At 37.9% G+C, this 25,870-nt stretch overlaps 1 protein-coding gene across 1 annotated transcript in view; it reads left to right on the top strand.

Moving 5' to 3' along the window:
- Positions 1–25,870, top strand: part of DGKK (diacylglycerol kinase kappa) — a 167,680-nt gene that overhangs the window by 71,823 nt on the left and 69,987 nt on the right. Inside the window, exons 5-7 of the mRNA XM_032620263.1 lie at positions 18,196–18,331; positions 18,803–18,906; positions 19,239–19,364. Coding sequence (XP_032476154.1) covers positions 18,196–18,331; positions 18,803–18,906; positions 19,239–19,364 — 366 coding nt within the window. The remainder of the gene's footprint in view (positions 1–18,195; positions 18,332–18,802; positions 18,907–19,238; positions 19,365–25,870) is intronic.

Raw genomic sequence — 25,870 nt, 5'->3', positions numbered from 1 at the left:
GGACTACCTCCCAGCTAGTGGTGGCTCACTAGCCCCCTTAAGGCTGTGTTCATGCAGCCGACCCCAGTCCTATCCCTGGGATCTGACCGAAGCCAGAGCCTCAGCTCCCAACTCCCACCCATCCCGGCAGGTGAGCAGACAAGCCTCTCGGGCTGGTGTGTGCTGGTCAGCACCGATACTCTGTGAGGTAATCTCTCTGCTTTGCCCTCTGCACCCCTGTTGCTGCGCTCTCCTCCATGGCTCTGAAGCATCCTCCCTCCACCACCCGCAGTCTCCACCCGTGAAGGGGCTTCCTAGTGTGTGGAAACCTTTCCACCTTCACAGCTCCCTCCCACTGGTGCAGGTCCCATCCCTATTCTTTTGTCTCTGTTTTTTCTTTTTTTTTTGCCCTACCCAGGTACGTGGGGAGTTTCTTGCCTTTTGGGAGTTCTAAGATCTTCTCCCAGCATTCAGTAGGTGTTCTGTAGGAGTTGTTCCACAATGTAGATGTATTTCTGATGTATTTGTGGGGAGGAAGGTGATCTCCATATCTTACTCTTCCACGTTCTTGAAGCTCCTCCTGTGCAATCCCCTTGTATGTTATTTGTTGTTTTTCCCTTGCTACATTTAATATTTTTTCTTTGTATTTAATTTTTGACAGCTTGATTAATATGTGTCTTGGCATGTTTCTCCTTGGATTTACCCTGTATTGGACTCTCTGTACTTCCTGGGCTTGATTGACTATTTCCTTTCCCATATTAGGGAAGTTTTCAACTATACTCTCTCTTTTTTTTTTTAACAACTTTATTGGGGTATAATTGCTTTACAATGGTGTGTTAGTTTCTGCTTTATAACAAAGTGAATCAGTTATACATATACTTATGTTCCCATATCTCTTCCCTCTTGGGTCTCCCTCCCTCCCACCCTCCCTATCCCACCCCTCTAGGTGGTCACAAAACACCGAGCTGATATCCCTGTGCTATGTGGCTGTTTCCCACTAGCTATCTACCTTACGTTTGTTATTGTACATATGTCCATGCCTCTCTCTCACTTTATCACAGCTCACGCTACCCCCTCCCCATATCCTCAAGTCCGTTCTCCAGTAGGTCTGCGTCTTTATTCCTGTCTTACCCCTAGGTGTTTCATGACATTTTTTTTTCTTAAATTCCATATATGTATGTTAGCATACGGTATTTGTCTTTCTCTTTCTTACTTACTTCACTCTGTATGACAGACTCTAGGTCTTTCCACCTCATTACAAATAGCTCAATTTCATTTCTTTTTATGGCTGAGTAATATTCCATTGTATATATGTGCCACATCTTCTTTATCCATTCATCCAATAATGGGCACTTAGGTTGCTTCCATCTCCGGGCTATTGTAAATTGAGTTACAATGAACATTTTGGTACATGACTCTATTTGAATTTTGGTTTTCTCAGGGTATATGCCCAGTACTGGGATTGTTGGGTCATATGGTAGTTCTATTTGTAGTTTTTCAAGGAACCTCCATACTGTCCTCCATAGTGGCTGAACCAATTCACATTCCCACCAGCAGTGCAAGAGGGTTTCCTTTTCCCCACATCCTCTCCAGTATTTATTGTTTCTAGATGTTTTGATGATGGCCATTGTGACTGGTGTGAGATGATATCTAATTGTAGTTTTGATTTACATTTCTCTAAAGATTAATGATGTTGAGCATTCTTTCATGTGCTTCTTGGCAGTCTGTGTATCTTCTTTGGAGAAATGTCTATTTAGGTCTTCTGCCCATTTTTGGATTGGGCTGTTTGTTTTTTCATATTGAGCTGCATGTGCTGCTTGTAAATTGTGGAGATTAATCCTTTGTCAATTGCTTCATTTGCAAATATTTTCTCCCATTCTGAGGGTTGTCTTTTGGTCTTGTTTATGGTTTCCTTTGCTGTGGAAAAGCTTTGAAGTTTCATTAGGTCCCATTTGTTTATTTTTGTTTTTATTTCCATTTCTCTAGGAGGTGGGTCAAAAAGGATCTTGCTGTGATTTATTTCATAGAGTGTTCTGCCTATGTTTTCCTCTAAGAGTTTGATAATTTCTGGCCTTACATTTAGGTCTTTAATCTATTTTGAGCTTATTTTTGTGTATGGTGTTAGGGAGTGATCTAATCTCATACTTTTACATGTACCTGTCCAGTTTTCCCAGCACCACCTATTGAAGAGGCTGTCCTTTCTCCACTGTACATTCCTGCCTCCTTTATTAAAGATAAGGTGACCATATGTGCGTGGGTTTATCTCTGGGCTTTCTATCCTGTTCCATTGATCTATCTTTCTGTTTTTGTGCCAGTACCATACTGTCTTCATTACTGTAGTTTTGTAGAAGTGTCTGAAGTCAGGGAGCCTTATTCCTCCAGCTCCATTTATCGTTCTCAAGATTACTTTGGCTATTCAGGGTCTTTTGCATTTCCATAGAAATTGTGAAATTTTTTGTTCTAGTTCTGTGAAAAATGCCAGTGGTAGTTTGATAGGGATTGCATTGAATCTGTACATTGCTTTGGGTAGTAGAGTCATTTTCACAATGTCGATTCTTCCAATCCAAGAACATGGTATATCTCTTCATCTATTTGTATCACCTTTAATTTCTTTCATCAGTGTCTTATAATTTTCTGCATACAGTTCTTTTGTCACCTTAGGTATGTTTATTCCTAGATATTTTATTCTTTTTGTTGCAATGGTGAATAGGAGTGTTTTCTTGATTTCACTTTCAGATTTTTCATCATTAGTGTATAGGAATGCCAGAGATTTCTGTGCATTAATTTTGTATCCTGCTACTTTACGAAATTCATTGATTAGCTCTAGTAGATTTCTGGTAGCATCTTTGGGATTCTCTATGCATAGTTTCATGTCATCTGCAAACAGTGACAGCTTTATTTATTCTTTTCAGACTTGGATTCCTTTTATTTCCTTTTCTTCTCTGTTTGCTGTGGCTAAAACTTCCAAAACTATATTGAATAAGAGTGGTGAGAGTGGGCAACCTTGTCTTGTTCCTGATCTTAGTGGAAATGCATTCAGTTTTTCACCATTGAGGATGATGTTGGCTGAGGGTTTGTCATATATGGCCTTTATTATGTTGAGGAAATTCCCCTTTATGACTACTTTCAGCAGGATTTTTATCATAAATGGGTGTTGGAATTTGTTGAAAGCTTTCTCTGCATCTATTGAGATGATCATATGGATTTTCTCCTTCAATTTGTTAATATGGTTTATCACATTGATAGATTTGGGTATATTGAAGAATCCTTGCATTCCTGGAATAAACCCCACTTGATCATGGTGTATGATCCTTATAATGTGCTGTTGGATTCTGTTTGCTAGATTTTGTTGAGGATTTCTGCATCTATGTTCATCAGTGATATTGGCCTGTAGTTTTCTTTCTTAGTGACATCCTTGTCTGGTTTTGGTATCAAGGTGATGGTGGCCTCGTAGAATGAATTTGGGAGTGTTCCTCCCTCTTCTATATTTTGGAAGAGTTTGAGGATAGGTGTTAGCTCTTCTCTAAATGTTTGACAGATTTCGCCTGTGAAGCCATCTCGTCCTGGGCTTTTGTTTGTTGGAAGATTTTTAATCACAGTTTCAATTTCAGTGCTTCTGATTGGTCTGTTCATATTTTCTATTTCTTCCTGATTCAGTCTTGGCAGGTTGTGTATTTGTAAGAAATTGTCCATTTCTTCCAGGTTGTCCATTTTATTGGCATAGAGTTGCTTGTAGTAATCTCTCAGGGTCTTTTATATTTCTGCAGTGTCAGTTGTTACTTCTCCTTTTTCATTTCTAATTCTATTGATTTGAGTCTTCTCCCTTTTTTTCTTGATGAGTCTGGATAATGGTTTATCAATTTTGTTTATGTTCTCAAAGAACCAGCTTTTAGTTTTATTGATGTTTGCTATCGTTTCCTTCATTTCTTTTTCATTTATTTGTGATCTGATTTTTATGATTTCTTTCCTTCTGCTAGCTTTGGGGTTTTTTTGTTCTTCTTTCTCTAATTGCTTGAGATGCAAGGTTAGGTTGTTTATCCGAGTTGTTTCCTGCTTCTTAAGGTGGGCTTGTATTGCTATAAACTTCCCCCTTAGAACTGCTTTTGCTGCATCCCATAGGTTTTGGGTCATTGTGTCTCCACTGTCATTTGTTTCTAGGTATTTTTTTATTTCCTCTTTGATTTCTTCAGTGATCACTTCATTATTAAGTAGTGTATTGTTTAGCCTCCATGTGTTTGTATTTTTTACAAATCTTTTCCTGTAATTGATATCTAGTCTCATGGCGTTGTGGTCAGAAAAGATACTTGATACAGTTTCAATTTTCTTAAATTTACCAAGGCTTGATTTGTGACCCAAGATATGATCTGTCCTAGAGAATGTTCCTTGAACACTTGAGAAAAATGTGTATTCTGTTGTTTTTGGATGCAGTGTCCAATAAATATCAATTAAGTCCATCTTGTTTAATGTATCATTTAAAGCTTGTGTTTCCTTATTTATTTTTATTTTGGATGATCTGTCCATTGGTGAAAGTGGGGTGTTAAAGTCCCCTACTATGAATGTTTTACTGTTGATTTCCCCTTTTATGGCTGTTAGTATTTGCCTTATGTATTGATATGCTACTATGTTGGGTGCATAAATATTTACAATTGTTATATCTTCTTCTTGGATCTGTCTCTGGATCATTATGTAGTGTCCTTCTTTGTCGTTTCTAATAGTCATTATTTTAAAGTGTATTTTGTCTGATATGAGAATTGCTACTCCAGCTTTCGTTTGGTTTCCATTTGCATGGAATATCTTTTTCCATCCCCTTACTTTCAGTCTGTATGTGTGTCCAGGTCTGAAGTGGGTCTCTTGTAGACAGCATATATATGGATCTTTTTTCTGTATCCATTAAGCCAATCTGTGTCTTTTGGTGGGAGCATTTAGTCCATTTACATTTAAGGTAATTATCGATATGTATGTTCCTATTCCCATTTTTTTAATTGCTTTGGGTTCGTTATATTGGTCTTTTCCTTCTCTTGTGTTACTTGCCTAGAGAAATTCCTTTAGAATTTGTTGTAAAGCTCGTTTGGTGGTGCTGAACTCTCTCAGCTTTTGCTTGTCTGTAAAGGTTTTAATTTCTCTATCAAATCTGAATGAGATCCTTGCTGGGTAGAGTAATCTTGGTTGCAGGTTTTTCTCCTTCATCACTTTCAGTATGTTCTGCCACTCCCTTCTGGCTTGCAGGGTTTCTGCTGAGAGATCAGCTGTTAACCTTATGGGGATTCCCTTGTGTGTTATTTGTTGTTTTCCCTTGCTGCTTTTAATATGCTTTCTTTGTATTTAATTTTTGACAGTTTTATTGATATGTGTCTTGGTGTATTTCTCCTTGGATTTATCCTGTATGGGACTCTCTGTGCTTCCTGGAGTTGATTAACTATTTCCTTTCCCATATTAGGGAAGTTTTCAACTATAATCTCTTCAAATATTTTCTCAGTCCCTTCCTTTTTCTGTTCTTCTTCTGGAACCCCTATAATTCAAATGTTCGTGCATTTAATGTTGTCCCAGAGGTCTTTGAGACTGTCCTCAGTTGTTTTCATTCTTTTTTCTTTATTATTCTCTGCAGTAGTTATTTCCACTATTTTATCTTCCAGGTCACTTATCCATTCTGCCTCAGTTATTCTGCTATTGATCCCATCTAGAGTATTTTTCATTTCATTTATTGTGTTGTTCATCATTGTCTGTTTCATCTTTAGTTCTTCTAGGTCCTTGTTAAATGTTTCTTGCATTTTCTCCATTCTATTTCCAATATTTTGGATCATCTTTACTATCATTATTCTGAACTCTTTTTGATGTAGACTGCCTATTTCCTCTTCATTTCTTAGGTCTGGTGGGTTTTTATCTTGCTCCTTCATCTGCTGTGTGTTTTTCTGTCCTCTCATTTTGCTTATCTTACTGTGTTTGGGGTCTCCTTTTTGCAGGCTGCAGATTCGTAGTTCCCATTGTTTTTGATGTCTGTCCCCAGTGGCTAAGGTTGGTTCAGTGGATTGTGTAGGCTTCTTGGTGGAGGGGACTAGTGCCTGTGTTCTGGTGGATGAGGCTGGATCTTTTCTCTCTGGTGGGCAGGTCCACGTCTGGTGGTGTGTTTTGGGGTGTCTGTGGCCTTATTATGATTTTAGGCAGCCTCTCTGCTAATGGGTGGGGTTGTGTTCCTGTTTTGCTAGTTGTTTGGCATACGGTGTCCAGCACTGTAGCTTGCTGGTTGTTGAATGAAGCTGGGTGCTGGTGTTGAGATGGAGATTTCTGGGAGATTTTTGCCCTTTGATATTATGTGGAGCTGGGAGGTCTCTTGTTGACCAGTGTCCTGAAGTTGGCTCTCCCACCTCAGAGGCACAGCACTGACTCCTGGCTGCAGCACCAAGAGCCTTTCATCCATGTGGCTCAGAATAAAAGGGAGAAAAAGTAGAGAGAAAGAATTAGTAGAAGTAGGAAGAAAGAAAGAAAGAAGCAAAGAAGGAAAGAAAGAAAGGAGGGAAGGAAGGAAGGAAGGAAGGAAGGTAGAAAGGAAGAAAGAAAGAAAGAAGAAAAGGAAAGAAGAAAAAAGGAAAGAAAGGAGGGAGGGAGGAAGGAAGGAAGGAAGGAAGGAGGGAAGGAAGGAAAAAGGAAAGAAAGAAAGAAGATACAGTAAAATAAAATAAAGTAAAATATAATAAAATTATTAAATTACAAAATAATTATTTAGAAAAAAAGGGATGGATAGAACCTTAGGACAAATGGTGGAAGCAAAGCTATACAGACAAAATCTCACACAGAAGCATACACATACACCCTTACAAAAAGAGGAAAAGGGGAAAAATCCATAAATCTTGCTCTCAAAGTCCAACTCTTCAATTTGGGATGATTCATTGTCTAAAGGAGGGAAGGAAAGAAGGAAGGAAGGAAAGAAAGAAGGAAAGAAAGAAAGAAAGAAAGAAAGAAAGAAAGAAAGAAAGAAAGAAAGAAAGAGAAAGAAAGAAAGGAAGGAAGGAAGGAAGAAAGAAGGTAAAGTAAAATAAAATTATTAAAATTAATTATTAAAAAAATTTTTTTAAATAAACGGACGGATAGAACCCTAGGACAAATGGTGGAAGCAAAGATATACAGACAAAATCTCACACAGAAGCATACACATACACACTCACAAAAAGAGGAAAAGGGGAAAAAAATCATAAATCTTGCTCTGAAGTCCACCTCCTCAATTTGGGATGATTCGTTGTCTATTCGTGTATTCCAGAGATGCAGGGTACATCAAGTTGATTGTGGAGCTTTAATCCGCTGCTTCTGAGGCTGCTGGGAGAGATTTCCCTTTCTCTTCTTTGTTCTCACAGCTCCCAGGGGCTCAGCTTTGGATTTGGCCCCGCGTCTACATGTAGGTTGCTGGAGGGCGTCTGATTTTTGGTCAGACAGGACGGGGTTAAAGGAGCCGCTGATTCGGGGACTCTGGCTCACTCAGGCCGGGGAGCGGGTGGGGCGCGGAGTGTGGGGTGAGCCTGTGGCGGCAGAGGCCAGCATGACGTTGCACCAGCCTGAGGCCCGCCGTGCGTTCTCCCGGGGAAGTTGTCCCTGGATCCCGGGAATCTGGCAGTGGCGGGCTGCACAGACTCCCCGGAAGAGGAGTGTGGATAGCGACCTGTGCTCGTACACAGGCCCCTTGGTGGTGGCAGCAGCAGCCTTAGCATCTCCTGCCCGTGCTTTTAGCCGCGGCTCGTGCCCATTTCTGGAGTCCATGCTTTTAGCGGCGGCTCGCGCCCGTCTCTGGGGTCCGCGCTTTTAGCCGCGGCTCACGCCCGTCTCTGGAGTCCATGCTTTTAGCCGTGGCTCGTGCCCATCTCTGGAGTTCCTTTCAGCAGCGCTCTTAAACCCCTCTCCTCGCGCACCAGGAAACAGAGGGAAGAAAAATCTCTTGCCTCTTCAGCAGCTCCAGACCTTTTCCCGGACTCCCTCCCGACTAGCTGTGGTGCACTAACCCCTTCAGGCTGTGTTCACGCAGCCAACCCCAGTGCCCTCCCTGCACTCCGACCAAAGCCCGAGCCTCAGCTTGCAGCCCCACACACCCCGGCGGGTGAGCAGACAAGCCTCTTGGGCTGGTGAGTGCCGGTCGGCACTGATCCTCTGTGTGGGAATCTCGCCGCTTTGCCCTCCGCACCCCTGTTGCTTGCTCTCCTCCGGGGCTCTGAAGCTCCCCCCTCCACCTCCCGCAGTCTCCGCCCGTGAAGGGGCTTCCTAGTGTGTGGAAACCTTTCCTCCTTCACAGCTCCCTCCCACTGGTGCAGGTCCCATCCCTATTGTTTTGTCTCTGTTTTTTTCTTTTTTTCTTTTGCCCTACCCAGGTGGGTGGGGAGTTTCTTGCCTTTTGGGAGGTCTGAGGTCTTCTGCCAGCATTCAGTAAGTGTTCTGTAGGAGTTACTCCATGTGTAGATGTACTTCTGGTGTATCTGTGGGGAGGAAGGTGATCTCTGTGTCTTACTCTTCTGCCATCTTCCCCTCTGCCCCTCAACTATACTCTCTTAAAATATTTTCTCAGTCCATTTCCTTTTCTCTTCTTCTTCTGGGATCCCTATAATTCGAATGTTGGTGCATTTAATGTTGTCCCAGAGGTCTCTGAGACTGTCCTCAATTCTTTTCATTCTTTTTTCTGCTCTGCAGTAGTTATTTCCACTGTTTTATCTTCCAGGCCACTTATCTGTTCTTCTGCTTCAGTTATTCTGCTTTTGCTTCCTTCTAGAGAATTTTTAACTTCATTTATTGTGTTGTTCATCATTGTTTGTTTGCTCTTTAATTCTTCTAAGTCCTTGTTAAATGTTTCTTGTATTTTCTCCATTCTATTTCCAAGATTTTGGATCATCTTTACTATCATTACTCTGAGTTCTTTTTCTGGTAGACTTCCTATTTCCTCTTCATTTGTTTGGTCTCGTGGGTTTTTACCTTGCTCCTTCATCTACTGTGTGTTTTTCTGTCTTCTCATTTTGCTTAACGTTCTGTGTTTAGGGTCTCCTTTTTGCAGGCTGCATGTTCATAGTTCCCATTGTTTTTGCTGTCTGTCCCCAGCGGCTAAAATTAGTTCAGTGTGTTGTGTAGGCTCCCTAGTGGAGGGGACTAGTGCCTGTGTTCTGGTGGATGAGTCTGGATCTTGTCTTTCTGGTAGTCAGCACCGCATCTGGTGGTGTGTTTTGGGGTGTCTGTGAACTTATTATGGTTTTAGGCAGCCTCTCTGCTAATAGGTGGGGTTGTGTTCCTATCTTGCTAGTTCTTTGGCATAGGGTGTCCAACACTGTAGCTTGCTGGTTGTTGAGTGGAGCTGGGTCTTAGCATTGATATGGAGATCTGTGGGATATCTTTCGCCATTTGATATTATGTGGACTTAGGAGGTCTCTCGTGGGCCAGTTTCCTGAAGTCGGCTGTCCCACCTCAGAGGCACAGATGCAAAAATTCTTAATGAAATACTAGGAAACCGAATTCAATAGCACATTTAAAGGATTATACACTGTAACCAAGAGGGATTTATCCCAAGGATGCAATAATATTTCAATATACATAGTCAAACAATGTCTTACAATACATTAACAAAATGAAAGAAAAAAACCACATGATCATCTCAATAGATGCAAGCAAAGCCTTTGACAAAGTTCAACACCAATTCATCATTAAACCTTTCAACAAAGTAAGTATAGAAAGATCTTACCTCAACACAATAAAGACCATATATGAAAAGCCCATAGACAACATTATAATTAATGGGAAAAAAACTGAAAGCTTGCCCTTTAAGATCTGGTACAAGGCAAGTCTGCATACTCTCACCACTTCTTTTCAACATAGTGCTAGAAATCCAAGCCAGAGCAATTGGGCAAGAAAAAGAATTAAAAGGCACCCAAACTGGAAAGGAAGAAGTAAAATTGTCTCTGTTTGCAGACAACATGATCATATATGTAGCACAACCTAAAGACTGAACAAAATAATTGTTACAACTAACAAAAAAATTCAGTAAAGTCATAGGGTACAAAATCAACATACAAAAAATCACTCAGTTTTCTATACACAAACAATGAACTATTTGAAAGGAAAGTTAAGAAAATAAGACCATTCACAATAGCAGCAAAAAGAATAAAATATTTAGTAATAAACTTAAACAAAGAGGTGAAAAACATACACTGAAAATTATAAAACATTGATGAAGGAAAGTAAAGAATACATAGATAAATGGATAGACATCCCATGTTCATGGATCGTAAGAATTAATATTGTTAAAATGCCCATACTACACAAAGCAATCTGCAGATTTAATACAATCCCAATCAAAATCCAATGGTATTCCCTACATAAATAGAAAGAGCAATCCTAAAATTCATATGGAGCCAAAAACAACCCCAAATAGCCAAAGCAGTTTTGAGCAAGAAGTGCAAATCTAGAGGCATCACACTTCCTGATATCAACATACATTACAAAGCTATAGTAATCAAAACAATATTGTACTGGCATAAAAACAGACATACAGACCAATGGAACAAAATAGAGAGCACAGAAATAAATCCATGCTTTTACAGTCAACTGATTTTCAGAAGGGGGCCAAGAACACAAAATTGGGGAAGGGTAGTCTTCAATAAATGGTGTTGGGAAAATTAGATATCAACATGAAGGAGAATGAAATTGGACCATTACCTCACACCATGTACAAAAAATCAACTCAGGCTGAATAAAGACTTACGTGTAAGACCTAAAACTATAAAACTACCAGAATAAAACAGAGAAAAACCTTCTTGACATTGACTGGGACAATGAGTTCTTGGATATGACACCAAAAGCACAAGGAACAAAAACTAAAATAAACAAGTGAGATTACATCAAGCTAAATCAACTGAGTGAACAGGCAACCTAGAAATGGGAGAAAATATTTACAAGCTATATACCTGATATGAGGTTTATATCTAAAATACATAAGGAACACCTACAACTCAATAGTTTAAAAAACCCACAAATAATCTGTTTTTAAAATTGGTGAGGGACCTGTATAGATATTTTTCCAAAGAAGACATAAAAATGGATAAAAAGTTAAGTGCTCAACACCATTAATCATTAGGGAAATGCAAATCAAAATCACAATGAGATATCATCTCACCCTTGTTAAAATGGCTCTTATCATCAGAATAGCTATCATCAAAAAGTCTACACATAATAAATGCTGGAGAGGGTTGAAGAATAAGAAACCTTCCTACACTGTTGAAAGGAATGCAAATTGGTGCAACCACTATGGAAAACAGTACAGAGGTTCCTTTAAAAACTAAAAATAGAACTACCATATGACACAGCAGTCCCATTCCTGGGTAGATGAAAACTCTAATTCAAAAAGATACATGCACTCCAATGTTCATAGCAGCACTATTTACAATAGCCAAGACATGGAAACAACCCAAGTGTCCATCAACAAACTATTGGCTTAAGAAGATGTGAGATATATATACATTGGTATATTACTCAGCCATAAAAAAAGAATGAAAGATTGTCATTTGCAGCAACATGAATGGCCCTAGAGAATATTATACTTAGTGGAGTAAGTCAGACAAAGACAAATATTGTATCACTTATATGTGGAATCTAAAAAGCAATACTAATGAATCTGTGTACACAACAGAAACAGACTGACAGACATAGAAAACAAACTTATGGTTATCAAAGGGGAAAGGGAGTGGGGAGGGATAAATTAGAAGTATGGGATTAACATATATACACTACTATATATAAAATAGATAACCAACAAAGACCTACTGTATAGCACAGGGAACTATACTCAATATTCTGTAATAACCTATACGGGAAAAGAATCTGAAAAAGAATGAATATATATATATATTATATGTAACATATATATAATATATAACTGAATCACTTTGCTGTATACCTGAAACTAATACAATGTTGTAAATCAACTATACTTCAATTTAAAAAAGCAAATCAGTCTTTAACTATTAATAACTTGGCTCCCAAATTTAGCTGCACTTTACAACTTTCAGTAATCAAATTAGTTGTAGGGCAAAGCCAATACATGAATGTATATTTTCAAAAGATTGTATGATGTAACTCTTTTTTCTTAAAGAGATATATTCTGACTCTTTGCTAAAATAAAAATAATATATTTTTAAAAGATCTGAAAAAATAGATATATATGTATGTATAACTGAATCACTTTGCTGTACATCTGAAACTAACACAACATTGTAAATCAACTATACTTCAATGAAAATAAATAAATAAATTTTTGAAAATCTCCTAGTGCCACATAATGATAAAATAATGTAAAATAACTTCACAATAAACTTACAAAAAGAAGTATGGGATTAATAGATACAAACTACTATACATAAAATAGATAAGCAAAAAGGATTTACTGTTTGCACAGGGAACCATATTCAATATCTTATAATAACCTATAATGGAAAATAATCTGAAAGAATATATATCTATATAATTGAATCACTTTGCTGTACACCCGAAACTAACACAATATTGTAAATCAACTATACTTCAATTTTTTTTTTCTATACTTCAATTTAAAAAAAGCAAATCAGTCTTTAACTACTAATAACTTGGCTCTCAAATTTAGCTGCACTTTACAACTTTTAGTAATCAAATTAATCATAGGACAAAACCAATATATGAATGTATATTTTCAAAAGATTGTATGATGTAACTCTTTTTTCTTAAAGAGATATATTCTGAATCTTTGCTAAAATAAAAAATATATAATTATTTTTAAAAGATCTGAAAAAAATAGATATATATGTATGTATAACTAAATCACTTTGCTGTACACCTGAAACTAACACAATATGTAAATCAACTATACTTCAAATTAAAAAAGAAGAAAAAGAAAAGCAAAAAAGAGGAACTTCCCTGGTGTCCAATGGTTAAGACTCTGAGCTTACACTGTAGGGGGTGCAGGTTTAATCCCTGGTTGGGGAACTAAGATCCCTCATGCCGTGTGATATGGCAAAAAAAAAAAAAAAAGATGAGACAACAAGTGCTGGCAAGAATGTGGAGAAAAGAGAAAACTTGTGCACTTTTGATGGGACTATAAATTGGTACAGCCATTATGGAAAGTAGTACTGAGGTTTCTCAAAGTATTAAAAATATAACTACCTTATGACCCAGCAATCTCACTTCTGGGTATATATCTAAAGGAAATGAAATCAGCATCTTGAAGAGATATCAGAACTCCCATGTTTCTTTCATCATTATTCACAACAGCCAAGATACAGACACAACCTAACTGTCCCTCAATGGATAAAATGGATTTTTAAAATGTGGTATAGATATAGATATATACATACACAAATACAATCGAATATTGTTCAGCCTGAAAAAAAGAAGGAAATCTTGCCAGTTGTAACAACACAGATAAACCTGAAGAAAGTATGCTACATTAAATAAGCCAAACAGAGAAAGACAATACTGTATGTTCTCATTTATATGTGGAATCTAAAATCGTTGGAACTCTAGAAGCAGAGAGAAGAATGGTGGTTACCAAGTGCTGAGGAGAGGGGGAAATGGGGAGATGTTGGTTAAGCGGTACAAAGTTTCAGTTATGCAGGAGAATAAGTTCTGAAGGTCTAATGTACAACAATGTGACCGTAAGTAACAATCATTTATTTTATACTAAAATTTGCTAAGAGAGAAGATCTTAAGTGCTCTAACACACATACAAAAGAAAAAAAGAAGGAAAGAAAGTGGTAACTATCCTAGGTGATAAGTTAATTAGCTTGATTGTGGTGATTATTTCACTACATATGTATATCAAATCATTAAATTCAATATGTACAATTTTAATTGTCAAATATACCTCAATTTTAAAATTCAATTTAAAAAAGAAAATTAGTTTTTCTGGTGGGTAGACTAGATGAATTCAAGCATTCCTTTCAACTTGAAAAGCTTATGATTCTAAGATTTCATTAAGTAGGTGAGAAAGAAACCTCAGAGGAGTTCAGTTGCCTTGCCTGAAGTCACGTAATTTATTGTGACAGAATTGAGATCTTAGCTCTCCTAACCCTAAATCCATGCTCTTGGAAAGACATCTTAAATTTTACCTAATTATCTTTTCTCTCCTCTAGTCCCCACCCCTTGTATGTGGTAGCCCGATAGGCAACTAAGTGATACTAAGCCAGACAACTAGGCTGTATAGATCAACAAATAGATTCAAATTGGATAAATGACTCTCTAGCTCATGTGTAGCATCTCCATGGCTAGTGGTTTTCTCAGGATGAACACAATTTACACTTATTGTTCCAGCATAATTACATACTATACCTCCCCCTTTCACTGTTCAAAGTGTCCTGATTTGGATGATATGGTCACCCTACCAATGGCCAACCTGGGAGGCCCTAACATTCTGTAGTTTCCAAAACCTTGATATAACAAAGAAGTTGGCTTCAAGTTACAGTACAAACTACTAGTTTTGTTTTATCTAAACACAGCCTTTCATCAAATAAACCATCCCAAACAAGATTCTTTTAAGGAAACACATCTTTAGAAGATTTTATGCTTTATGGGATGTTTCACTTGAGACTTTTATGCACTTTGAAAATACTTAATATTATTAAGTCCTCACGCTTGAACAGTGTTTTAGAGTTTACCAAACACCTGGACTGATAAGATCTCCTTTAATGAATAGACAAATAATTAATGAACCTATCTGGGTTCTGGATTATACTGAAAGGGATTCAGGAGATGGAGAAAATAGCCTTAGTTGCTCTAAAACAGTGAAGAATCAGATTGGAGTGATGATCTCTGCATGAATGTATTAACCTATGTATTTTAGAGAGCATAAAAATCAAACATAAAACCCAACAACCACACATTAAAAGCCTTAACTTTCAGAGATCAGTGGTTTGTATACATGCCACAGTTCTTCATCTGTCTTCAAAGTCAATTTTTAATCTGTGTCAATTAATAGAAAGGCCTGTAATGACATACTGTGTTAGTTTCCCAGGACTGCCATATCAAATCCACAAACTGGGTGAATTAAGATACCTCTCTCACAGTTCTGGAGTCTAGAAGTACAAAATCAATGGGTTGGCAGGACTGTGCTCTTTCTGAAGGCTCTAGAAGAGAATCCTTCTTTGCCTCTTCTTAGCTTCTGGTGATTGCAGGCATACCTTGGCTTGTAGATGCATCATTCCAATCTCTGCCTCTATTATCACATGACGTCTCTCCTGTGTCTGTCCAAATTTCCCTCTTCTACAATGAGATACCATCTCACACCGGTCATAATGGCCATCATCAAAACATCTACAAACAATAAATGCTGGAGAGGGTGTGGAGAAAAGGGAACCCTCTTGCACTGTTGGTGGGAATGTAAATTGATACAGCCACTATGGAGACCAGTATGGAGGTTCCTTAAAAAACTAAAAATAGAACTACCATATGACCCAGTGATCCCACTACTGGGCATATACCCTGAGAAAAACGTAATTCAAAGAGTTGTGTACCAAAATGTTCATTGCAGCTCTATTTACAATAGCCAGGACATGGAATCAACCTAAATGTCCTTCAACAGATGAATGGATAAAGAAGATATGGCACATATATACAATGGAATATTACTCAGCCATAAAAAGAAACGAAATTGAGTTATTTTTAGTGAGGTGGATGGACATAGAGTCTGTCATACAGAGTGAAGTAAATCAGAAAGAGAAAAACAAATACTGTATGCGAACACATATATATGGAATCTAAAAAACAAACAAAAAAATGGTCATGAAGAACCTAGGGCAAGACGGGAATAAAGACGCAGACCTACTAGAGAATGGACTTGAAGATACAGGGAGGGGGAAGGGTAAACTGGGACAAAGTAAAGGAGTGGAATGGACATATATACACAACCAAACGTAAAATAGATAGCTAGTGGGAAGCAGCCACATAGCACGGGGAGATCAGCTCAGTGCTTTGTGACCACCTAGAGGGGTGGGATAAGGAGGGTGGGAGGGAGGGAGATGCAAGAGGGAAGCGATATGGGAACATATGTATATGTATAACTGATTCACTTTGTTATAAAGCAGAAACTAGCACACCATTGTAAAGCAATTATACTCCAATAAAGATGTTAAAAAAATTTTTTAATTTAAAAAAAAGAGGGAAAGGACACCAGTCACTAATCCATTATGACAACATCTTAAATTGATTATATCTATAAAGATTCTATTTTCAAATAAGGTCACATTCACAGGTACCAGGTACTTGAACATATTTTGGCAGGGGACACAATTCAGCATACAACATGTACTCATCCAGGGTGGTATGCACCAAAGTTTTCTTATACAATAGGATGCACTTAAGGAATAAAAGTCCCACCTCCTCCACTGCTGAACCAAAGCAATGTCCATTTTATATATTTTTATATTCTGTAAATAATTGGAGCATGACATTCAATATTCCACCCAGGCAGAGTTCATCATTTCTTTCATTTGTCCTGTAGAATCTTGAACATTATAGGAGAGCTCACTTTTCACTCTACACTGGAGTCATCTGTTTAGGAAGTTGTCTCCTACAGTAGACTATGAGCTCCGTGAGGGCAAGAACTATGGATCATTCATCTCTGAATCTCCAGTGCCTAGCTTTATAGATGACACAAAGTCGCTCTTAGTAATTATTGGAGGAAAGAAGGAGGTTGGAAGGAAGGAAGGTACTTGTAAAGTTATAATCTAGTGGGAAGTAGTAAGGTGCTAGTTGCTCAGCATGTCAAAGCCAAGATTATGTCACTTCCTCAGGACTCTCCACTCTCTACTTTGATCTTCTCGGAACTTTGCCAGGGTTTCAGTATGCAAAAAATAATACAATCACAAAGTGACTCCATACTAGGTGAGCCTTTAGTGCATCAAAGTAGCTTTTCCTTCCCGAAGCTTCCTGGTCATTCCAACAGCAGCTTAGCACATAAACAGCATGCCAGAGGGGGAAGGAGGGATCAGGGAATACCATGTACAGGCTATGTTTTGTGATGAATTCCTATAAATTGATCAAGGTTGAACACTAAATATGGCAGATCCCTCAATAGCGCTTTCTCTCTTTCCCTCTCTGTCTCTCTCTCTCTAGTGGACCAGTATCAGCTAGCATCAGGAAGAATATATAGTTCATTTTAAAGTCTTATGCCTTTACACACCCAACCGATTATAACATCCAGAATAAAAAGCTGAATGCATATACTTATGTCTACATTCCAGAGGAAGGCAGAGAAGGAAGAGATCAGACATTCACAGGAATTATAGAAAAGGTGGAAGTGTCCTGTGGAATGCACACCCAGAACAAATTTGGAAGTTTTTGGTGCCCACTCCTCCCCTTCCCCTTTTAACCCCAAAATTAGTTTCTGGTATGCCCTGTGCCAGCCCCACAGTCATGAGAGTCAGGCTGTGATAAGCAAATGTAGCATTTATAGGGAGGTTAATAGTAAATGTCAAATTGAATACCATGAAAGAGGACACCAAACAGAATGCCATTCCATGAGGGCAGAGACTTTATCTTGTTCATCAGTGCCTTGAAAATTGCCAAGCACATAGCAGTTACTCAGTAAAAATTTAATGAATTTTGAATAAATTAAATTGATTAACCAGGAAATTGCTATAGGCAGTCAGAACATGTTATTCAGAAAAGAATACTGGAACCAGAAGCCTCTGAAATGAAATTGTTGTCCCAACAATGCAATGCTCTCCTCACTTGGCAGCAGCAGGTCCAGGAAGGGTAATGTATATCTCCAGGAGGTAGCTAAAGCCTGACAAGCATTCCTTAGCCTAGAGTCAGAGCCCTGCCTCCTCCCTTTCTTGCCTGGCAAGAGGGCTTGGATATCACTGAATTTCCTACTCACAACCTCCTTTTGCTGACTACTCAAAGAGGGCCAAGGCCAAGACTAACAGAACTAATTTTGCTTAGGCTAAACCAATGAAATGGTTTAGCCAAGGAGTATAAAGATCATCACTCCTGCCTTCAGTCCCTATTCCAGGATCTACCACCCCCTCATTCCTTTTCCCTTTTTAAAACCACTGGGATAAAACAGAGATGGGAGATTTGTTAATCATTGGCTCAACTTTGATTCTTCCTCTTCACATGCTCTGACACCTTATGTAGCTGGCCATTTCAGCCTTAGCATTCAGATCTTCTGGCCTTCCCTAATCCGTCTCTGTGATTAACTCTCTATTCTTTCTTCTCTTTGATTTATTTTAGATACCTGCAGCAGAAAACAACCCTTTTCTTGTTGGAATGCACTATTGGTACTCAAGCCACAGTCCCCGGACCCAGCACTGCAATGTTTGTCGAGGGACCATTCCTGCCTTATCTCGAAATGTTATCATCTGTGAAGGTACATTTCTGATTCCTTTAGGAAGTGGAGCTCAATGGGTGGAGATGGGTGTGAAGGAGCTCATGAGGCTTTAGTATCATTGACTCACACTAGGTCACTGATTCTAGTGTAAGGTTAACCCTGACACTTAACAGACAGGGGAAAGGAGACGGGAGGAAACTGGCATGAGGGGGAATTCTCATTAATCAAAAGGGAGGGTTGGGTCTGGGAGGATTGGATAGTGCAGTCACAGGTTTGGAAAAATAGAAATCACCTCATTCTTACCATCAATTTCAATTCAAGTCAGGTAATAGAAAATTTGGCCGGGAAGAATACAAAGAAACTGAAATATATGGAAAATAAGCCTTTGGAGTTAAGTCACAACTACTTAGATGCATCTAGGTTCTAACTTTTAGAGCAGCTTAGGGAAGGAAGTTAGAATCTTCATTGTCACCAGATTCACATCCATCTTTTTTTCTTCCTCTTTCACAGTGTGCAAAGTAAAGTCTCACAGATTATGTGCTTTAAGAGCAAGCAAAGATTGCAAATGGAATACATTATCCATTACTGATGACCTCCTCATGCCTGCAGATGAAGTAGTGAGTACCAGCCATGCTTTCTCATAATCACCCTTTTCCATCTCCCCTTCAGTCACGACACACAGCGGGAGGAAGACTTCTTCCTATTTCCAGACAACCCAAGTAGGCTTCATTCCCAGGCTTATGATCCAACAAATCTAGAAGAATGAAAGCCTCCCCCGCAGCTCCCACCTGTCATTTGTCACTAGCATGGGAGTGGGGAGGGAAGGATGATGGGAAACTTCCTTGGGGTTGTCTAGTGTCCTCCATGGGATAGTATAGTTATTCCAGCTGGCCCTTCCTCTCCTTATATCTCTAACTTCTACTTCTTGTCTCTTTTTATCCTTCAGAAAACTATGCCTCATCAGTGGGTAGAAGGAAACATATCTGTCAGTTCTCAGTGCGCAGTATGTCACGAGAACTGTGGCAGTTATCAGAGACTTCAAGATTTCCAGTGTCTCTGGTGTAATTCTACGGTAAGACGCTTCTCATCTCTTTGATACTTAGAGAGCTCACTTCTAGAGAAGGGGTGGGTTGGAGTTTGATTGCGCCTACACATAGATAGAAATCTCAGAGACCCTTACCCCAAAATAGACTATACAGATTCTATAGTATAGAGCTCAGTATCCTGCCTTTCCAGAATTAGCTATGGAATCTTTGAGAGAAAGATTTAATACTCCCTCTTATCTTTGAAGGTGAGGACTACTAGCAAATGGGAAGAGCTGAATTCTCTTATGACAGTAGGGGCAATTAAAAAGTTAGTTCTGAGTATACCCTTAAGAAACCACCTCCTTTCCTCATTCACCATTTCCTAGGAAATTGCAATCTTTGTTAATTAATAATGGTTAATAATATTAGCACATTATTATTGCCACTATGTATTGAGTGTTTTATATACATGATCTCATTAAATCCTTACAACAACCCTAAACCAGGCCTCCTTGTTCCCATTTACAGAAGAGAGGAAAATGAGGTTCAGAAAAGTGAAGTGATTTGCTCAAGGTCATGAAGCCAGTAAGAAAGAGTCTTGATTCATACATAATTGTGTAAAAACTGTGCTCTTAACTACAACATTACCATGCCTTTAAACCAGTGGTTCTCAACTGGGGGTATATTCCCCCACCCACAGGACACATTTGACAATGTCTGGAGATATTTTTTAATCTAATGATATTCTGATGGAATTTTTTTATTTATCAAGGTATAGTTGATTTACAATATTATGTAAGTTTTAGGTGTACAACATAGTGATTCACAATTTTTAAAGATTATACTCTATTTATATATATTATAAAATATTGGCTATATTCCCTGTGCTGTACTGTATATCCTTGTAGCTTATTTATTTTATGCATAATAATTTGTACCTCTTAATCCCCTACCCCTATTTTATACCTCCCCCAAACTAGTAAACACTAGTTTGTTCTCTATACCTGTGAGTATATATTTTTTGTTATATTAACTAGTTTTCTTTATTTTTTAGATTTCATATATAAGTGATAACATACAATATTTGTCTTTCTCTGTCTGACTTATTTCTCTTAGGATAATACCCTGCAGGTCCATCCATGTTGTTGCAGATGGCAAATTTTCACTCTTATTTATGGCTGAGTAGTATTCCATTGTGTGTGTGTGTGTGTGTGTGTGTGTGTGTGTGACACTTGTTCTTTATCCATTCATCTGTTGATAGACACTAAGGTTGCTTCCATATCTTCATTATTACAAAGAATGCTGCTATGAACATTGGGGTGCATGTATCTTTTTGAATTAGTGTTTTCTTTTTCTTCAGATGTATACCCAGAAGCAGAATTGCTGGATCATGTGGTAGCTCTATTTTTAGTTTTCTGAGGAACGTCCATACCGTTCTTCATAGTGGCTGCACTAAATAACATTCCCAAAAACAGTGTAGGAGGGTTCACTTTTCTCTACATCCTCTCCAGCATTTATTATTTGTAGATATTTTGGTGATGGCCATTCTGACTGGTGTGAGGTGATGCCTCGTTGCAGTTTTCATGTGCATTTCCCTGATGATTAGCAATGTTGAGCATCTTTTCATGTTCCTGTTGGCATTCTGTATGTCTCCTTTGGAAAAAAAAGTCTATTTAGGCCTTCTGCCCACTATAAAAATATTTTTTCATTTTATATTGGAGCTTAATTGATTAACAGTGTTGTGTTAGTTTCAGGGATACAGCAAAGTGGTTCAGTTATTCATATAGATGTATCTATTCTTTTTCAAATTCTTTTCCCATTTAGGTTATTACAGAATATTGAGCAGCATTCCCTGTGCTATACAGTAGGTCCTTTTTGGTTATCTATTTCAAATACAGCAGTGTGTACATGTCAATCCTAAACTCCCAGTCTATCTCTCCCCCCGACCCTTCCCCACTGGTAACCATAAGTTCGTTCTCTAAGTCTGTGAATCTGTTTCTATTTTGTAAACAAATTCATTTGTATCACTTTTTTTAGATTCCGCATATAAGAGATATCATATGATATTTGTCTTCCACTGTCTGACTTACTTCACTTAGTATGATAATCTCCGGGTCCATCCATGTTGCCTCAAAAGGCATTATTTCATTCTTTTTAATGGCTGAGTAATATTCCACTGTATATATGTACCACATCTTCCTTATCCATTCATCTGTCGATGGACATTTAGGTTGCTCCCATGTCTTGGCTATTGTAAACAGCACTGCAATGAACATTGGGGTGCATGTATCCTTTTAAACCATGTTTTTCTACAGATATATGCCCAGGAGCAGGATTGCAGGATCATAGGATTCCTCTACTTTTAGTTTTTTAAGGCACATCCATAATGTTCTCCATAGTGCCTCTATCAATTTACATTCCCACCAACAGTGCAAGAGGGTTCCCTTTTCTCCACACCCTCTCCAGCATTTATTGTTTGTAGATGTTTTGATGATGGCCATTCTGACTGGTGTGCGGTGATACCTCATTGGAGTTTTGATTTGCATTTCTCTAATGATTAGTGATGTTGAACATCCTTTCATGTACTTGTTGGCAATCTGTATATCTTCTTTGGAAAAATGTCTATTTAAGTTTTTCTGCCAGTTTTTGGATTGAGTTTTTTGTTTTTTTGATATTGAGCTGAATGAGATGCTTGTAAATTTTGGAAATTAATCCTTTGTCAGTTGCTTCTTTTGCAAATATTTTCTCCCATTCTGAGGGTTGTCCTTTCATCTTGTTTATGGTTTCCATTGCTGTGCAAAAGCTTTTAAGTTTCATCACATCCCATTTGTTTAATTTTTTTTTAATTTCCATTTCTCTAGGAGGTGGGTCAAAAAGGATCTTGCTATGATGTATGTCACAGAGTGTTCTGCCCATGTTTTCCTCTAAGAGTTTGATAGTGTCTGGCCTTACATTTAGGTCTTTAATACATTTTGAGTTTATTTTTGTGAATGGTGTTATGGAGTGTTCTCATTTCATTCTTTTCCATGTAGCTGTCCAGTTTTCCCAGCACCACTTATTGAAGAGACTGTCTTTTCTCCATTGTATATTCTTGCCTCCTTTGGCAAAGATAAGGTGACTGTATGTGCATGGGTTTATCTCTGGGCTTTCTATCCTGTTCCATTGTTCTATATTTCTGTTTCTGTGCCAGTAACATACTGTCTTGATTACTGTAGCTTTGTAGTATAATCTGAAGTCAGGCAGCCTGATTCCTCCAGATCCATTTCTCTTTCTCAAGATTGCTTTGGCTATTCAGTGTCTTATGTGTTTCCATACCAATTGTAAAATTTTTTGTTCTACTTCTGTGAAAAATGCCACTGGTAGTTTGATAGAGATTGCATTGAATCTGTAGATTGCTTTGGGAAGTATAGTCATTTTCACATGTTGATTCTTCCTATCCAAGAACATGATATATCTCTCCACCTGTTTGTTCATCTTTAATTTCTTTCATCAGTGTTTTATAGTTTTCTGCATACAGGACTTTGGTCTCCTTAGGAGTTTTATTCCTAGGTGTTTTATTCTTTTTATTGCAATGGTAAGTGAGAGGGTTTCCTTAATTTCTCTTTCAGATTTTTCACCATTAGTGTATAGGAATGCCAGAGACTTCTGTGCACTAATTATGTATCCTGCTACTCTACCAAATTCATTGATTAGCTCTACTAGTTTTCTGGTAGCATCTTTAGGATTTTCTATGTGTAGTATCATGTGATCTGCAAACAGTGACTGTTTTACTTCTTCTTTTCCGATTTGGAGTCCTTTTATTTTTTTTTCTTCTCTGATTGCCGTGGCTAAAATATCGAAAACTATGGTGAATAATAGTGATGACAGTGGGCAACCTTGTCTTGTTCCACCTTAGTGGAAATGGTTTCAGTTTTTCACCACTGAGAATGATGTTGGCTGTGGATTTCTCATATATGGCCTTTATTATGTTGAGGTAAGTTCCCTCTATGTCTACTTTCTGTAGAGTTTTTATCATAAATGGGTGTTGAATTTTGTTGAAAGCTTTGTCTGCATCTACTGAGATGATCATATGGTTTTTCTCCTTCAATTTGTTAATATGGTGTATCACGTTGATTGATTTGCGTATATTGAAGAATCCTTGCTTTCCTGGAATAAACCCCACTTGATCATGGTGTATTATCCTTTTAATGTGCTGTTGGGTTCTGTTTGCTAGTATTTTGTTGAGGATTTTTGCATCTATGTTCATCAGTGATATTGGCATGTAGTTTTCTTTCTTTGTGACATCCTTGTCTGGTTTTGGTATCAGAGTGATGGTGGCCTCATAGAATGAGTTTGGGAGTGTTCCTCCCTCTGCTATATTTTGGAAGAGTTTGCGAAGGATAGATGTTAGCTCGTCTCTAAATGTTTGGTAGAATTCTCCTGTGAAGGCATCTAGTCCTGAGCTTTTGCTTTTTGGAAGATTTTTAATCACAGTTTCGATCTCAGTACTTGTGATTGGTCTGTTCACATTTTCTATTTCTTCCTGATTCAGTCTTGGCATGTTATGCATTTTTAAGAATTTGTCCATTTCTTCCAGGTGGTACATTGTATTGGCATAGAGTTGCTTGTAATAATCTCTCATGATCTTTTGTATTTCTGCAGTGTCAGTTGTTACTTCTCCTTTTTCATTTCTAATTCTATTGATTTGAGTCTTCTCCCTGTTTTTCTTCATGAGTCTGGCTAATGGTTTATCAAATGTGTTTATCTTCTCAAAGAACCAGCTTTTAGTTTTATTGATCTTTGCTATCATTTTGTTCATTTCTTTTTCATTTATTTCTGATCTAATCTTTATGATTTCTTTCCTTCTGCTAACTTTGGAGTTTTTTTGTTCTTCTTTCTCTAATTGCTTTAGGTGTAAGCTTAGGTTGTTTATTCGAGATGTTTTCTGTTTCTTAAGGTAGGATTGTATTGCTATAAACTTCCCTCTTAGAACTGCTTTTGCTGCATCCCATAGATTTTGGGTCATCGTGTCTCCATTGTGATTTGTTTCTAGGTATTTTTTGATTCCCTCTTTGATGTCTTCAGTGATCACTTCGTTATAAGTAGTGTATTGTTTATTATTTTTTTACATCTTTATTGGAGTATAATTGCTTTAAAATTGTGTGTTAGTTTCTGATTTATAACAAGTGAATCAGTTATACATATACATATGTTCCCATATCTCTTTGCTCTTGCATCTCCCTCCCTCCCACCCTCTCTATCCCACCCCTCTAGGTGGTCACAAAGCACCGAGTTGATCTCCCTGTGCTATGCAGCTGCTTCCCACTAGCTATTTATTTTACGTTTGGCAGTGTATATATGTCCATGCCACTCTCTCACTTTGGCACAGCTTACCCTTCCCCCTCCCCATATCCTCAAGGCCATTCTCTAGTAGGTCTGTGTCTTTATTCCCATCTTACTTGTAGGTTCTTCATGACATTTTTTTTCTTAGATTCCATATGTATCTGTTAGCATACGGTATTTGTTTTTCTCTTTCTGACTTACTTCACTCTGTATGACAGACTCTAGATCTATCCACCTCAGTACAAATAACCCAATTTCGTTTCTTTTTATGGCTGAGTAATATTCCATTGTATATATGTGCCACTTCTTCTTTATCCATTAGTGTATTGTTTATCCTCCATGTGTTTGTGTTTTTTTACAGATCTTTTCCTGTAATTGATATCTAGTCTCATAGCGCTGTGGTCGGAAAAGATACTTGATACGATTTCAGTTTTCTTAAAGTTACCAAGGCTTGATTTGTGACCCAAGATGTGATCTATCCTGGAGAATGTTCCATGAGCACTTGAGAAAAATGTTTATTCTGCTGTTTTTGGATGGAATGTCCTATAAATATTAATTAAGTCCATCTTCTTTAATGTATCATTTAAAGCTTGTGTTTCCTTATTTATTTTCATTTTGGATGATCAGTCCATCAGTCCATTGGTGAAAGTGGGGTGTTAAAGTCCACTACTATGAATGTGTTACTGTCGATTTCCCCTTTTATGGCTGTTAGCATTTGCCTTATGTATTGCAGTGCTCTTATGTTGGGTGCATAAATATTTACAATTGTTATATCTTCTTCTTGGATCAATCCCTTGATCATTATGTAGTGTCCTTCTTTGTCTCTTGTAATAGTCTTTATTTTAATGTCTGTTTTGTCTGATACGAGAAGTGCTACTCCAGCTTTTTTTGGTTTCCATTTGCATGGTATATCTTTTAACATCTCCTCACATTCAGTCTGTATGTGTCCCTAGGTCTGAAGTGGGTCTCTTGTAGACAGCATATATATGGTTCTTGTTTTTGTATCTGTTCAGCCAATCTGTTTCTTTTGGTGGGACCATTTAATCCATTTACATTTAAGGTAATTATCAGTATGTATGTTCCTATTACCATTTTATTAATTGTTTCAGGTTTGTTATTGTAGATCTTTTCCTTCTCTTGTGTTTCTTGCCTAGAGAAGTTCCCTTAGCATTTGTTGTAAAGCTGGATGGTGCTGAACTCTCTCAGCTTTTGCTTGTCTGTAGAGTTTTTA

This window comes from Phocoena sinus, chromosome X (assembly GCF_008692025.1).
Source record: "Phocoena sinus isolate mPhoSin1 chromosome X, mPhoSin1.pri, whole genome shotgun sequence".
Taxonomy (NCBI): Eukaryota; Metazoa; Chordata; class Mammalia; order Artiodactyla; family Phocoenidae; genus Phocoena; species Phocoena sinus.
This window is presented reverse-complemented; position numbering and strand designations above follow the sequence as displayed.